Here is a 17,453-nt window from a genome sequence, read left to right as displayed (position 1 = left end):
TAAAAAAAAAAAAAAACATTGGGATGAAGAGAATAACATAAATGTGGTGAGACATTAAAATTGGTAAATCTGGGCAAAATGTGTATGGGAGTTTTTTGTATTATTATTGAAATTTTCTGTCAGCTTGAAATTGTTTCACAATGAAAATGATTAGTAACAACAAGATTACCCTGGGGTGACCTACATATAGACACAGATGTGGAGAGGCAGAGACCTTGGAGGCAAGGATGTAAATCACAGGGTTCTTGCAAATACCTGCACAGGAAGTGGTGGGATCCAGGAGTAGGGGTGCCACAGCTTCAGCATAGGGTGAAGAGCGGGATGTTTGTTTGCATGGTCTTCAAACAACACATCTCCTTCTTGCACAAAATATGAGCACCAAATCTACTAACCTGAATAAGAGAGTCCGGCAATCTCTATAAAGAGGTCTTCTTCAGAAAAGCTTTCGGGGAGCATGAGGAAAGCCGTGGTCACAGCACTCCTCAGATTTTTATCGAGGGCTGACCTAAGAGCAATATTTTCATTCATTGCTATGATTTTCACCTGCAAAAAAAGTAGAACATTTAGAAGAAAAATTTCAGAAGTGGACTATCGCTCAAGCTACGGTTTACACATGCACTAGAACTGTCCCAAACCCTTAGCCCTGAAGATCTTGGCATATTAGGCCAGTTGACACGATATAATCATTACTCTAATAAGCAATCCCAGAAGCTTATGTTTTATGCCAGAATCAAAGATATATCATGATACAGGAAAGAAAACAAAGTAAATATTTCTCTTAAATGAGGAAACTCTCCATGGGTTTTGAAAAAGAGTCAGTATAAATGGAATAAACATCCGTTGGGAAATTTTGTATTTTTAAATTTTATAATCTCATTGTTCTTTACTTAATTTTATGGTAGGCAAAGGCATTTTACTTCTTTATTTAGAACTCACCTCTGTTCTTATCCATATATAACCTAAGCACTTCACGCTTTATTTTGAACTGATTTTGAGCCCAACTAAGGAAGAAAAGGAAAGAAAATTAGCTACAGTAGAAACAGCAAGGGCTTGGGAATAGGTATGGGCTCAGGTCTAGGTATTTACTAACTGTGAATTTGGGCAAATTAACTTCTCTGAAGTCCTCATCTATGAAGTGGGGATAAATGTGCGTCAAAGATTGTTACAAAGACTGAATAAAATAATAAATGTAAAGTACCTAATGTACAGTGAATGCCATGATCAATAAAAAGGATTTTTGTCTTGAATATGAAGCAGAAAGTGCTCTTTGATGTTCCTCAAATCCATTAAAATACAAATTGTTCCAGTTTGTTCTGAGATTCTGTTTTGAAGACTGCACTGCAGTTAAGAAAATCTGTTCAAGACCCAGGTCTCCTACTAGCTCTATGACTATGGCCATAATTCCCTATCAGTAAAAATGAGGTTAATAACAGAATCAAATTGATAAGGTTGTGGGTTTAAATGAGATATTCCATACGAACCCTTAGCTGAAGTGAGCTTCCTTTTTTTTTTTTTTTAAGATTTTATTTATTTATTCATAGAGACAGAGAGAGAGAGAGGCAGAGACACAGGCAGAAGGAGAAGCAGGTTCCATGCAGAGAGCCTGACGTGGGACCCGATCCCGGGTCTCCAGGATCACGCCCTGGGCTGCAGGCGGCACTAAACCACTGCGCCACCGGGGCTACCCTGAAGCGAGCTTCCTTCAGTGTCTTTCTTGCGGCATAATCCCAGAGCTTTCCTGGGCCAGGGGTTCTCACCTTTAGCAAGCACCATAATCAATTGAGAGAGCTTCTTAAAATACTTATTATCAGGCCCATTCCCCAGCGTTTCTGATTCAGTAGGCCTGAGTCAGGCCTGAAAATGTATATTTCTTTTTTTTTAAATATTTTATTTATTCTTTCATGAGAGACACCGGGAGAGAGGCAGAGACACAGGCAGAGAGAGAAGCAGGCTCCATGCAGGGAGCCGGACGTGGGACTTGATCCCAGGTCTCCAGGATCAGGCCCTGGGCTGAAGGCGGCGCTAAACCACTGAGCCACCCAGGCTGCCTGAAAATGTACATTTCTAACAAGTTCCAGGAACCACATTTTGAGAGCCACTGCTCTCAGGTATATACTTAGAAGACGCCAAATGGCTCTTCTGAGTGGTTGTGCCAATTTATAATCCTGGCACTATCTTTTTATATGATCAGGCTGCCTCTGACTGTTTATAAACGAGGAAAGGGTCTAGAAATCCCTAATAAGGACTCTCACCTGTCTGAAATGTATCCACCTTCTGTGACCATTTAGTGTTGTCACAAAATCTTCCCCCAATCTAGGAAATAGGGCTTAAGTTGCCTTTTATCTGTCAAATAAAGATGATTTCTGAGAAAAGCTAAGATGGCACTAAAAGACATATAGTATCAGAAACTAAATTAAAATTTTATTACACAGCAAGGAGAAAGGATGATGTGTATCTCAAAATACAGTTTATTCTTTAATTGTCAAAAAGGATATTATAAAACATAACTGTTTTAATAACTTAAGAACCTAACTTCTATTTTTCACCTTTTGTCCCTACTTTTTTTCTAAGGGAATATTTATAAAATCCAAACCTCCCATATGGTAGGTAAGCCACTTTATTCAATATAACCAACTCCTCCCTTGTAATTACAGCACTTAATAGCCCTTAATTAAGCCTTTCAGCACATGGGTGAGTTTAGCATTATTGCAATCATCTGCAGAAAGGAAAATGAAGGTGCAGTCCAGTAGCATGACTTGCCCAGCATTGCATAATGAGCTGATGGCAAAAATCAGGGTAACACCCTTATACTTGGCAGATCCAGCTCTAAATATTTTGAATTATTCTCATGCATTCAGTTAGGGATCTGTTCTGGCTAACTTTTTTGTTATGGTTGTCCTGGTTAACTTACCTTGAAAGATGATTAAAAGAAATGTTAAGTTCCTATAGAACTCCTATGGTCATTCCTCGAATAACTTTCCCAAACTCTGTATTCCATATAGAATCATGGGTCTAGGAAGGCAACCTCCTCATCTTACTAATGGGGAAACTGAGGCCCAGGGGGTTAAAAGCTCTCCCCTTGAGAAGCAGTGGCACACCAAAAGAGGACCTAAGTCCCTGATCTATCCAGAGCTCTTCTGACAACCCTGTGAAGCCTGTTTAGTACTTCCCAACTCCTGTTCTTCCTCCTCATTCACCAGGTCCTGCTCAATAATTCTTCATCCTCTCTCTCTTTGGTGGCTTTTACAGAAACTCAATGGAAACAGAAGTTAATCTAAGATGCTAACAAATCAGTATGTTTGGAGAAATTTTCCTATTCAATGCAATACATTTGTTCTCCAAGAAAATTGTTCTACTTAGGTTGTAAAAAAGCAGTCTGTTTGCTTTTTAAGGTTAAAAGAGTAAAAATAAAAGCATCCTTACACAAAGGAAAAATGTCAATTCAGAAGACTCTGCTACTGGGCTGATCTGCCTCTCCAGTGTAAAGTGACCTAGGAACTTGTCTCCGTAGCACTGTTATTTGTGGTTCAGAGTGAAAAGCCAGTGAACTCTTGGGACACTGCCAGAGAGGCCTGGGAAAAAAAGAAAGTCCTTAGATTTGTGAATAGCTGTTTGTATCTTACTGGGAATGCCCCGACCTGAACCGCACAGATAGCATTAGCACTACTGCCAAGGAGAAAATCGTTACTGGAGAGAGGAAGGGGCAAATCTTGAAGGGACTTTCAAAAGCTCAACTTGAGAGATTTGTGAGTACCTTTCAAGATAGAAAAAAAAGAGTCACATGTAGTCTCCATTATAATACAGTCACATGGAGACTGTCCTTGAATTGCAAACAGTGAAATTATAGTCACAAAGAACACAGCTCTACCTAGTGTTTAAATACTCAACCAGTAACCAAATGACACTTCCCACAGAAGTTTTCCATTCCAAATGGCCAGAAAAGTTAATTTTCCTAAATGGCCACTGCTTATTGACCATGAAGAAACACTGAACATTTGAGCTGGATGAAACCTTATCATCTACCTGCGGGACTGTGGGTTCTTCCAGGGCGAGTAATGTGGTGTTATTTTTTTATTTCTTTAGCAGCACCCACAAAGAAGAAACTTAGTTGTCTCTTGAATAAGTAAATTAATGGCTTAAATTTTGCATTTCAAAGGCTAGGGGTGCAATTATTTGCTTACAGCTGGGCAGAGCCAAGACCAGTAAGTCAGGTTTTCCAACTCTCTTTCAGGAATCTTTAATATCATTGGGATTTTTCTATCCACAAAAAAGTAAATCAGTGAAGTTACAAAATGGTAATAATTGCAAAACTCAATACTAAAAACCATTGTTCACTTTAAATGGTTGAATTGTATGATATGTGAGTTAAGTCAATAATTTGATATAAAAAAGCTATATTACTAGCAAAAAGTGAATATTGCAATGAATACATTAAAATAGAAATTTTCTTAACAAAGTAGCAAAATACCATTCTATGTCAATGAGAATGCTTTATAAAGTCAAGCCAAATTATCTATACACTAAAAACATGAAATACAAAAATCCAGACATGATAAATTAAGGAAGTGACTATTAATATTAGAGTTCTTTTGACTTAAAAAAAACCCCTGTCCACAAGATTCTATTAAATTTCATGGCTCTTTCCTTGAAAAATGACTTGGTAAGTGACTCAGAAACTTATAGCTGCAATAGAAATAAAAATGACTTATCTAACCTCAACTACATGGTAAGTTAATGGTAAAGCAGGATAGAAATTTAATTTACACTCATTTTTTTTCCAGAAACGCCCATCTTTTTAAGCAGGGTACTCCTGTATATTTAAAAAATATTATTAATGAACTTTATTTTTTAGAGCATTTTCAGAGTCACAGCAAAACTGGAGAGTACAAAGAGTTCCTATATACCCTCTGTATAATCCTTTAAAAGACTTGAGAAATTCTGTCCTATTTGCAATATGGAAGATAATTTTAGAGCTTTAGATGATAACTCCTTATTTTAAAATATATAAAAATAAAAAATTCGTACTCATATTCTCACAATTCTAAACCTTCACCTATTTTTTCTTTTGTCCACTATGCTACCAATCCTTTCTTTTCATTGTATTTGTGTTCATGTTTGATTACTATATGCTGCCACCTAGCGGTGAAAATCATTGGCTTAAAGATCGATACCACAGAGCATCCTCTGGTTAGCAGTGATTTCCATGTGACAGGGAAAATGCTAATGGGTGACAGTAAATTCACCCATTTATTATTTTTTTATTTTATTTTTTATCATGTATTATGTTCAACACTTTCAAATTATTCTTAAGATAGCCTAATTTTCTTGAGTTGTTAATAAGCCTGAAGAATAGTCATTATTCTCAGTAACATTTTCTTTTCCAAGTTAGCTCAGAAATGCAGTTTTTATCAAGATGAGTGTAGCAGTTACTACTGGTCACGAGTTGCTATTTTTATTTTATAAGGATATGTGACATTTAGATGAAATCTGAGGTCATTTCCAGTGCTAAATTCTGAGATTTCATGGCATTTCATTTTCTAAAGCTATTTTTTTTAAATTGAAATATATTTTTAAAAGATTTTATTATTTATTCATGAGAGACAGAGAGAGAGAGAGAGAGAGAGAGAGAGAGAGGCAGAGACATAGGCAGAGGGAGAAGCAGGCTCCACGCAGGAAGCCTGACACGGGACTCGATCCTGGGACTCCAGGATCACGCCCTGGGCCAAGGCAGATGCTCAACTGCTGAGCCACCCAGGTGTTCCAGAAAATTGAAATATTCTAAGCACAAAGCACAGTACAGAGAATAACACAACATTTTCACATTCAATATCTCATTTTATCTCAAAATAACTCTGAGATAAGCAAGGACAAAGAGAAAGGAACAATCATTTCCTGAGTATCTACTAAGTGCCAGGCATTTTAGATCTAGGCATTTCTTGAATGCCGTTAAAGTTGGTGTGTGCCCAATCCACAGAGGAGGATGTCCCAAGGCTCAGGGAAATTAAGTCACTGGTGCAGGGTCATATAGCTGGGGAGCATCACAGCTGGGACCCAAACCCTAAATCTGATTCTAAAACACTCATGCTCTTTCCAGCATTATTATTCTGCCCCCACTTGTCAACACCTTTGTGAAGGCAAGTACTGTATTGTTACTCCATCCTACAGATAAATTACCTGAGGTTCAAAAAGATAAAACAAGTTTTTCAAGTTCACATAAACAGCTAACAAGTGACAGGAATAAATAAGACCCAAGGCTTCTAATTCTGCTTTCATTACTCTTCCCATCAGTCTGTATTTTGTAAATTTATTTCATTTTTTAATCTTTTTTATTTTTTAAATAATCTCTAATTACAACTTGAGGCTTGAACTCACAACCTCAAGATCAAGAGTTGCATGCTCCACCAACTGAGCCAATCAGGTGCCTTCATATTTTATAAACTAAAAAAAAGAGAAAAGGAAAAAAACTTGGAAAAAAATTAATATTTACAAATCTTCAATGACATCTATTCATTCAATTATTTTACTAATTATCCAGCTTTACTGGATTATCTTTACTAATTATCCAGCTTAGAATGAGAAATTCATCTACATAAATATGAAATTATTAAGCCAACTTTTCTGGACTTTAAAAAATGTTTTTGCTGGGGTGCTAGTGGCTTAGTCAATTGAGTGGCCAACTCTTGATCTCAGTTCAGGTCATGCATGATCTCAGGGTCCTGGGACAGAGCCTCAAGTCAGGCTCCACGTTCAGCAGGGAGTTTGCTCCAGAATTCTTTCCCTCTGCCCCTCCTCCTGCTTGCTCACATGCCACACACACACACTCTCTCTCTCCCAAATCTTTTTTTTTTTTTAAATATTTTATTTATTTATTCATGAAAGACACAGAGAGGGAGAGAGGCAGAGACACAGGCAGAGGGAGAAGCAGACTCCATGCAGGGAGCCAGATGCGGGACAGGATCACGCCCTGGGGCAAAGGCAGGTGCTAAGCCGCTGAGCCACCCAGGGATCCCTCTCTCTCTCAAATCTTAAATTCTGTATTTGCATTTGCAAATCTTAAAAAAAATGTTTTCACTGAAGCAAAGATTACATACAGTAAAATGCACAAATCTTTTTTTTTTTTAAGGTTTTTAATTTTATTTATTAATGAGAGACACACACACAGAGAGAGAGAAAGGCAGGCAGAGACACAGGAAGAGGGAAAAGTAGGCTCCTTGCAGGGAGCCTGACGTGGGACTCAATCCTGGGTCTCCGGGATCACACCCTGGGTTGAAGGCCGCGCTAAACCGCTGAGCCACCGGGGCTGCCCGAAATGTACAAATCTCTAGGGTACAGCTTGACGAATTTTTATATATGGACATACCCATATCTGTTGCCCTGGATCAAGTGTTTCTGGGTATTTTAATGAGCTACACTATTAAATTCTAAGTCCAGAAGCAAGGCAAGAGAATTGTGATCCTTGTGACTACCTATGTATATCAATAGAGATTGGGGTTGGGGGGGCGGTGTCGGGAGAGGAAGAGGGAGCCAGAGAATCTTAAGAAAGCTCCACACCCAGCACAGAGCCTGAGGCAGGGCTCAATCTCAGGATCCTGAGATCATGACCTGAGCCAAAATCAAGAGCTGGATGCTGAACTGACTGAGCCATGCAGGCGTCGCTCAATAAAGATTTTTATGACACAATCAAGTGAGCTAAGGTTGTATAAATCTCTAATCTTTTGCCATAACTGACAAAAAGGGGAGCAGCAGAATCATACTTATGGAGACATCTGAGAACAATCCACATACTTGATTTTGGGGCCTGAGACCCTCTAACAGCACAAAGAAAATTGTTCCTTGCTGTGAGATTAGCAACTGTGACTATTTCACATAGTTCTTAAACTATGAACAGATTCCTTCATAGAAAATAGGCTGTATATAAAGGAGAAACATAATACGCAAATACAATGCCAAAAGTTCGAGTCCTTTGGGGCACCTGGGTGGCTCAGTTGGTTGAACATCCAATTCTTGATTTCAGCTTGGGTCATGATCTCTGGGTCATTTGATCAAGTCTCAACTCAGCAGGAAGTCTGTTTGAGATTCTCTCCCTCCCTCTCCCTCTGTTCCTCTTTCTGTGCTCTCTCTCTAGCTCACTAAAATAATAAATAAATAAATATTAAAAAAAGAAAAAGTTCAAGTTTTTATCACTTTCTTTTCCTGTTTTATTTCTATTACAACCCAGGAGGAAGCCCACCTCTTCTAGCAGCATCCTAAATGAAGGAAGGACCTTATAATAGGATCTTACCACTGGCCTGAGGAGGGTAAGAAAGGGGATCAGAATCTACTCCCTTTTGAATGACTACCTGGTTCATTGATTTATTCAACAAGTGTTTGCTGAATGTTCACTATGTATCAGACACTGTCCCAAGCATTGCTGGGATACATCAGGGGGCAAACAGTGCCCCATGGCACTTAGACTCTGAAATGGTGATCTGAGTCATGCTGACAGAGGCTCCACTGAAGCACTAGGCACCTCTTTTGCCATCCTCCCTAGCCCAAATGGCCTGACACCGAGCCTGATCCATTCAGACAACTAGAGTATCTTTAGAGAGAAGACAGGAGTAGTGTGGGTAATATCTTGATATTGTTTGGCACAGAATTCTATAAGGAGTAAAAGGAGTCTGAAATTCATTTCTGTTTCTTGGAGTTCCATCTCATTGCAATCAAACACATCAAAGCAAGTCAGGTTCAGAGAGGAAAGACATCCCTAACTGTGGCAGCCAATAAGACACTTGCTCACCGGTTTTTGCAGTCGTCCAGCAATATATAAGTTATTCCAGTTGAGGAGATCATCAATCAAAATGTTAGTGCTAATGACTCCGTATTTGATAAGCTAGAAAAGAGAAGATATGGGCATGAAAGACAGCAAAATACCACACTCTTGCTTTTGCAAATGTAAAATATAAGGAAAAAAATTTCCGACCAGACCTGCACCTTGATTTCCAAAGCCACTTAAAATCTCTGCCTTGTGCAAACACACATCTCCATCAGAATCTTTCACAATGGATTAGTTTCCAAGGCTGATCTGTTCCCTCAGGGATGAGGTGAAGCGATCACTATCTTCACTCAGGCTCCTGTGATGTTAAAGGCACAGTGGCTCTTAGAGGCTATCTAGCACATATTGGTACTCACTGAATTGGAAAGAAAAACTGGGTCTGCACCACAGGCAGTTTGAGAAGTGAAAATATAGTTCATGCTTCTCATTTTAGAAATAAATGTAATAAATGGTGTACCCATTATTTACCATTAATAGCAGAGTAAAAACTAGGTCCCTGAATGTCAGTCTGGGCTTCCAACGTTCGTTTTATCACAAAGTACAGGAAATTTTCTTTAAGTAGAAGTTTTCACCAACATCCTTTATGTGGTGAATTTCTCTTTCACCATTGAGTATTTCAAACACTTTTATAATTACAAAGCCACATCCAAAAATTAAACCTCTTTATCAGAACTAAACACACGGAATTATGGCCAAGCTCATTTCAAAAGCAATTTGTACAAACCCTGAATGTAGTTGTTCCAAATTACAGAATCCCATTTGCTTCAACAACTAACTTCAGACTCACATTGCTAAACTTCAGTAGCCAAACAGCCTTCTCAGGCTACAAATATCTAAAAAGTAGCTAAAGAATTTCAATTAAAAAGCACAGTCCCTTTGGCATATAATTATGCCCTAACATTTGCTTACTGGAGCTTATAATATTGTTTGAAACCACTAATTAGAGATAGGCTCAGCATAATACTAATTATGGAGAAAGAACAAAGCTACGTGCTTGGCAGACTAACGTGGATGTGGAGAACTGCACTGAGCAACCATGTTCCCTCCAATCTGGCCACGTTATGGCAGAAAGCCCTTCTTGCTGCTGGCAAGTAACAGCTGGGAGGTAGTGGAAACACCACTGACCTGTAAGTCAGGGGCCTGCCATATCAAGTTGCATGACCTCATGGAAATCATGTCCACTCTCTGAACTCTCATTTCCTCAACTGCAAAATGCAGGTGAAAAGTAAACAATCAGGAAAGTAAACATATGGCCCAGAGGCTATGCAGACATCACCAATCTATCATAGTACTCATTCCTGCCAAGTTCAGACAGGTTTTCAAAATCCTTCTCAAGTCAGTAATCCAACCTCCTGCTCTTCACCTGGGAGCTTGTCAAAAAATGCAGAATCTCAAGCTCCATTCCAGACCAACTGAATCATAATCTGCATTTCAACGAGATCTTCAGGTGATTCATTGACATATAAAGACAGCTTGAAGCAATCAGCAGCATAGAGCAGAATTGGCATAGCTGGTGGAAACTGTCGATGGCAGCCTGGCTCATCTCCAAAGATTACAGGACTTAGTCCCCCATTGGTCCTCTTGGGCTGCAGTCCTGCCTAGTTCTTGGAGCTCTCTTAGAGACTGGGCCCCTTCGTGTGAAAAACAGTTCAGCAGGGTTCCTTCTGTTCCTTCTGGGATCTGTGCTTCTTATCTGCTCTCCAACAGGGAGATGGGGTGTATCCTCAAATTCCATCCACTTGCTGGCACCAAAAGGTTCCTATCACATGACACCACATTCTCCTGACTACCTATGACACCCTCATCCTTCATAGGCCTCAGTATTCATCCCACTGACCAAACCAGTGGTTCTTAACATATATTTTCCAGACCAGCAGCATCAGCATCATTTGGAACTTAGAAATGCAAATCCTTGGTATTAAGGGAGTAAATCTTAAAAGTTCCCATCATAAGAAAAAAAATTTGTAACTATGTGTAGTGATGTTAACTAAACTTATTGTGGTAATTATCTTGCAATACATACAGTGTATTAAATCGTTACTTTGTACACTGAACACTAATACAATGTTATACAGTTATATCGCAGTTAAAAAAACACAAATTCTTCAAACCTCACCCCAGACCTACTGAATCAGAAATTCTGGGGTGGGGCCTAGCAATCTGTGTGTCCAAGAAGCCCTCTAGGATGTCTGATGCTTGCTCAAATTTGAGAACCACTGGCCAAAGGCAACAATTAAAGACAGTCTCTCTCAACCATCTTTATCCAGCAGGAATGTGAACATTTCCTGACTGCAAGGACATACATATTCAGCTGGTATTCTAATATTTAATTTAATAATAACCACCCAAGTTAAGACAAAGGTCCAAAGTCACTTACCCTACCATCACACATGATGAATGGGTTATAGTAGACTCCAGCACCATAGTCATTCTGGACAGTGGTGATAATCTTGGGCCCCAAAACTTTCAGGAAAGAGTAATGGTTCCAATTTTTTTTCAGGTTCTTTGAATGCCATGCAACAGGGTCATCTACTGTGAAAACAAAGTCCAGCATGGCATTCTGGGAATGAAGAGGAGAATGATTTTAGTTTTAATTCCTCAAAGACACCTAGAGTGGAAAGCTTGCCAATATGGCTAATAGAAGCCCTGAGGCTGTCATCAGAAATTTAAGCAAGTCTCTGGAACCGATCTGAGCTTGTTTTCATCAATACACATAGTAATGGCAATGCTTCCTTAATATGGATTGTCCTGTATCGTAGTTCATTCTATCCTCAAAAATAATCCTACAAAGTAGGTATTGGTATTATCCCAATTTTATAGGAAAGGAAGCTAAGGCACAGAGTAAGTTCCATGCCCATAGACACAAAGCTAGTGAGTGGCAGACACAGTCTGGTTCCAAATTCTGTGTGCTAAACCTTATGCCACCCAGCCTTTCATCTAAATGTAGCTAAGTGTTCCACTTTTCTTCCAGGTCAAATAACACAGAATGGATAAGCTCTGTAAAGTATTATATAATGGCAAATAAGTTACTTTAACTCTTACCTACTCACCAACCACTCACTGAGCACCTACAAGGAGCCCTGGTAGATTGGGGGTAGAGGTAAAGGAAGTCTACTGGGGGGAATAGACACATTCTCACTAAGTGAATTTGATAGTAGAATGCAAAATGTACTAATTTCACTCAGGATGAGGTCAGAAGAGGAATGAGAAATTTTGCTCTGAAGTTAACGTTCTTCAAGCCTCTGGTAAGTCTCAGTCTTGAAGAATGTGCAAGAGTTCAGCAGGCTTGGTGGAAGTATTAAGTATGGGGAAGGGAAGAGAGTCCTGTTAAAGGAAAGTATGCTTGGGGCTCTGAGAGCTAGGCATATTCTGGATGCTGCTTTTGGTTTGATATAGCTGGAACAGAACAGAAGCAAGGGAGACCAGAGAGGGAGGCTGGGATACCACCTTCAAAAATTTTCCTGCAGAAGAGCTCAATGGAGGGAAGAAAGACTACAGGCTGGGAAACCACATAGGGGGCTAACTGCAAACTCCTAGGTGAGAAACGAAAAGATATTAAGTAAGGCATTGAGCGTAGGGACTGATCTGAGAGAGACTTCATGCTGGAATCTGTAAGACTTGTTATCTTGTAGCGAAGGAAGGTGAGGCAAAGGGAAGAAAGCGCCTTTTCAGAGTAAAATCTTCATGGAAAAATGAAGAGGTGGCTATTGAATCAGGAGGCTAAGGCCCGCTCTAGGTTTCTCAAAAGCCACAAACTACCAGTGAAACTTAAGATTTGGGGTGGATGGGCAGCCCGGGTGGCTCAGAGGTTTAGCACCGCCTTCAGCCCAGGGTGTGATCCTAGAGACCCAGGATCGAGTTCCACGTTGGGCTTCCTGCATGGAGCCTGCTTCTCCTTCTGCCTGTGTCTCTGCCTCTCTCTGTGTCTCTCATGAATAAATAGATAAAATCTTAAAAAAAAAAAAGAGAGATTTGGGGTGGACGTATTTTTAAAAAAATAATTATGTCAATGTATGTTAGAAAAAGTAACTAGCCTATAATAATCTATAATTTCTCATACATCTACAACTTAGAATTTTTCACATGTTGTCACCTTAAAGCAAATACTACTTAAATACAATATAGCTGGGAAACAGGAAATCCAAGCAACAGTATAGATGGCCTTAGCAAGAAGTGAACAGGCAAATTTTAACCTAAACACAGATTACAGCCAGGTGTTCAAATCCAGGACGCCCTATGGCAATCATTTCCTTAGTTTAATAAACTAAGATGAAAAAAAAAAAAAAAGAAAAAATAAACTAAGATGACTATGAATTGTTATGCTGTGCATGACCTACAGCAAGTAAAAAATCTCGTTTGCCAGAGAACATCTCTAGACTCTCTTGCTCCTTTCATGTTGATTTAGCACTGGGGAAAGTCTGTAACGGCCTCATTTAAATGAGAATATTTGCCTGGCACTCCGCTGCTTTATGTCTTGAATCTTGTCTCCCCATTGGAAGCACTCTCCCCCCCCCCCTTTATTTACAGGAACAAAAGTCTGCAATCATTAGGAAATCTGTACCCTCCCTGCTGTTACGCCCAGGCAACTTTGAAGAGTAACAGGACCTAGTCCTAAATAATTTTCCTGAGCATGGGTAAATAAATATATTAGTCACCCGCTAACTTTTGCTGGTAACTTCACTGCACCTGCCCTGGCCCTACAACCAGTCCCGCCAGCTTCCTCAACCATCTAGTACCTCCTCCCACGGCTATCGATGCGACTCTCACATCGAATTGGCTGTGCATTAGAATCACCAGGGAAGTTTTTTAAATTCCTGAAGCCCTGGTCTCATCCCAGACCAAGTACATCAGAACCTCCTCAAGCGGAGATTGTATTCAAAAGGCATCAGCATTTTTGAAAGTTTCTCAGAAAACTCCCCAATGCTCAGCTAAGGCTGAGCACGCTGGGCTGGCGCCGGGCAAATAGCTCCCGTCCTCCAGCTTGCCTCTGCACCAGCTTTTCCCTCTGCGTGATCGCATCTCCTGTTCTAGAGCGAAGTGGGCTCCCACTTATCCCTCCAAGCTCAGCTCATGATGTCATTACACCAGGAACACTCTGCTACGGTTTGCACTGGACACGTGGATCGCGCCGAGCAGAGGGGCAGCTCTAAGGCCCGGGATGCAAAAGGGCCTTCGTGAGGACAGGCCGACTGCGGTGGGGCTGCCCCCGGGGCCAGGCTCACCTTCTGGTCTGCACTGGGCCCCACCTGGCGGTACACCCCGGAGCCGTAGGCGAAAGCCAGGCTCAGCTCCTCGGGGAAGTGAGACAGGATCCTGCGGAAGGCCACCCCCGAGCTCTGCAGCGCCTGCAGCGCCATGGGGCCAGGCTCAGAGACAGGGCCCCGCGGCGCAGCAGGGCAGAGGGCAGCGGGCAGCGGGCTGGGAACGCGTACTGGGGCCGCCCAGGAAGGCTGGCGGGGACGGAAGGGGGGGACCAGCCGGGACAGCAGACGGCAGCAGCCGGAAGCGGGGGCTGGAGGGACCGCCCCGCTAGGCCCGGAAGCGCCGGGTGCGGCCCGGGTGGGCTACGGGTCACGTGGGCCGAGGGGCCAGTCCTGGCCACGCCCCCCGCAGGCACGCGCGCTTCAAGGGCTCAAGAGAAGACGCTCCTCCGCGGGTGGGGACGCCAGGGTTCCGTGGAGGCCCCTGGTGGCGGGAGGAGCGCACTGCAGGCTGGCCGCCTCGACCTGGGTGGGACTTGGGAGATCCGGCCGGGGAGAGTGTCATCTAATTGAACTGCTTTTCTTTTTTAAATAAAGATTTTATTTATTCCTTAGAGATTTTATATATTCATTAGAGACACACACAGAGAGGCAGAGACATAGGCAGAGGGAGAAGCAGGGAGCCTGATTCGGGACTTGAACCTAGGACCCCAGGGATCATGGCCTGAGCCAAAGGCCAACGCTCAACCACGGAGCCACCCACGTGCTCTTAACTGCTTTTGAGCCTTAAGAAGGCGTTTTTTTTTTTTTTTTTTAAGATTTTATTTATTTATTCATGAGAGAGAAGAGAGAGAGGCAGAAACACAGGCAGAGGGAGAAGCAGGCTCCATGCAGGGACCCCAATGTGGGACTCGATCCGGGGTCTCCAGGATCACACCCTGGGCTGCAGGCAGCGCTAAACTGCTGAGCCACCCGGGCTGCCCAAGAATGTTTTTGTTCTCAGCTCACACATTTCAGTACATGGCTATAACATCATGCATATGTACTGCCGAATACTTTTTAATGAGGTGAAATTCATGTAACTAAAATAAATGGTACACTCCATGTGTGATTCAGTGGCATTTAGTGCATTCGCAGTATCACACAACCATCATTTCTATCCACCTCCAAAATCGGAGATTTTGAAGGTTTGAGGAAAACACACGTAAAATTAAAATCATGTCCAATTCCACCATCCAGAGATTATCATTGTTAAGATTTGGCTGTGATTTTTTTCTGACAAAAGCTCTTTTCAAATCCAGTGATGGGTATGAAAGTGTTCCATGAATGGTAAGGGACTGCACCAGTGTTCTCTGATATTTGTATTTAATTCTAAGGGTGGAGAAGAGTCTTTGCCTTTGCCTCGGGGACTGGCTTCACAGAGAAGCATATCAAATGCAATTTCTGGAGGAAACAGGACGCCAGGTGAGACCTCACCTGTTTATGTATAACTGGAGAAACATCCAAAATCACAGGAGGTACTTTAACTTCCAGGACAGAGACTTTTCAAATACTCTTTTCTTCTTCCCTGTTGTACTCTACCTTTCTAAAAGCAGAAATAGTGGGATGCCTGGGTGGCTCAGCTGGTTAAGCAGCCCACGTTGGTTTTGTGCTCAGGACATGATCTCAGAGTCCTGAGATGGAGTGCTGTGTCAGCTCTGCGCTGGGTGTGGAGCCTGCTTCAGATTCTCTCTCTCCTTCTGCCCCTCACTCCTCCCTCCTTCTTTCTCCAAACAAACAAATGAACAAACAAAAAGCAGAAATAGCAATAGCTAATTTGGGTAATGCTGATGCCAGTCACATGCAGTTTTCCTTAAGTCCCCTCCACTACTGGGTAGGGGGAGGATATTGTCACCATTTTATCGATAAGGAAGCTGTTAGAGAGAAAAAGCAGTGTGCTTAGATCACATTAGCCTGTGGCAAAGGTGGAACTAAAACCCAGGGCTGAACATCAGCCTGGATTGAAATGGAGAAAAGAAGGAGCAGAGAGAGAAGTTAGGATGCCGTTACCATAGTTTCACCAAAACTAAAGATGCCTGGCCTGGGTGATAGAGGCAGGGAGGGGATTAATTCAACTTGAAAAAAGATTATGTGAAAAAAACAAAAACAAACAAAAAAAAAAAAAAGAAAAGAAAAAAGATTATGTGAATTCAAACTCTGAGTCCTGCACTGAGGTAAGTGCTGAGGATTTGAGATGTCTGGAACAGGGCTGATGCCTTGCAGGAGCTCAGAGTCTGTAAAGGACAAAGACAAGTAAACCTAGAACATAACATGCAGTAATGAAGCTGGGGCACCCCAGCACTCCATTGGACCACTGATAATGGAACGTTAATCAGCTTTGGGGGTGCAGGGAGAAACCAGAGAGGGTTTTACAATGATGGCATCTGAGCCAGGGCTTGAAGAATGGGTAGGAGTTTATCAGACAGAAGTTAGATGGAAGAAATTCTACTAAGAGAGAATTGATAGGGCATAGCGACAGTAATAATAGGTGGTATTTATTTATTTACACTTCCCAAGTGTTTTCTGTTTTAAAATATTTTTAACTCCAGTGTAGTTAACATACAGTGTTATACCAGTTTTAAGTATACGTTATAGTGATTAAATAGTTCCGTATATCACCCAGTGCTCATCAAGAAAAATCCCTTTTCCTTTTTTTAAAGATTTATTTATTTATTCATGAGAGACACAGAGAGGCAGAGACACAGGCAGAGGGAGAAGCAGGGAGCCCAACGCAGGACTCGATCCTGGAATTGCCCTGAGCCAAAGGCAGATGCCCAATGGCTGAGCCGCCCAGGCGTCCCTCATCAAGATGAATTTCCAAGCGCTTTCTATACTTACCTCTTTTCATCATTTCAAAGACCCTCATAGGCAGGTTCTCTAACATGAGGAAACGGAGGACCCAACAGGAGAGGCAAATTTCTCAAAGTCACACAGTTAGTAGAGTGGCAAAGTTGGGATTTGCACCTAAGACTCTGGCACTCCAAAGGCTAAGCTCTTTACCACCATGTTTTAGTGCCTTCTAAAATGGCTGGCCTGTGAGACAAGAGAAGAAAAAGGAAAATCAGCTGCTTCTACTCTGTCAGCTAAGGTTGAGGAACAGCAGCAAGAGTCAAAGGGACAACCCAGAAAGCAGAATAAGGACTATGTCTCAGTCTCCCTGTGTGAGCACAGTCATGTTGGTTCATTCTGATGGTTTAGTACCCTTGCCCAGATTGCCAGAATCTGAAAGATTCTGCAGAATTACATTAAACCCTTTCACCTAAATACAGTGAGTAAATCTCTACCAGCCATGTTTCTTTCATTCTCCCCTTGAGGAAATCCTTCAACTTTTGTTTTTTTACCCCCTCTCTTTGCAAAAGCAATTGATGCTCATAAAAATGTAAAGATTACAAAAATATTAC

At 41.5% G+C, this 17,453-nt stretch overlaps 1 protein-coding gene across 6 annotated transcripts in view; it reads right to left on the bottom strand.

Moving 5' to 3' along the window:
• The window catches only part of TAMM41 (TAM41 mitochondrial translocator assembly and maintenance homolog), a 53,950-nt gene extending 37,036 nt beyond the window's left edge, over nucleotides 1-16,914 (bottom strand). The window contains exons 1-4 of one of the 6 annotated variants that reach the window (XM_072785096.1): nucleotides 16,891-16,914; nucleotides 11,190-11,372; nucleotides 8,777-8,869; nucleotides 393-543 (exon numbers count right to left, since the gene is read on the bottom strand). In XM_072785096.1, the coding sequence (XP_072641197.1) occupies nucleotides 393-543; nucleotides 8,777-8,869; nucleotides 11,190-11,366 (421 nt within the window). In that variant the 5' untranslated portion in view covers nucleotides 11,367-11,372; nucleotides 16,891-16,914. Of the gene's footprint in view, nucleotides 1-392; nucleotides 544-8,776; nucleotides 8,870-11,189; nucleotides 11,373-14,034; nucleotides 14,399-16,890 lie in introns of those variants that run through there. The other 5 variants (XM_072785097.1, XM_072785099.1, XM_072785094.1 and 2 more) reach the window with 5 other exon arrangements.
• Nucleotides 16,915-17,453: the final 539 nt, after the last annotated feature.

This window comes from Canis lupus, chromosome 19, assembly GCF_048164855.1.
Source record: "Canis lupus baileyi chromosome 19, mCanLup2.hap1, whole genome shotgun sequence".
In the NCBI taxonomy this organism is placed as follows: Eukaryota; Metazoa; Chordata; class Mammalia; order Carnivora; family Canidae; genus Canis; species Canis lupus.
Note: the sequence above shows the minus strand (reverse complement) of the source record. Positions and strands in the feature narration are given on the sequence as shown.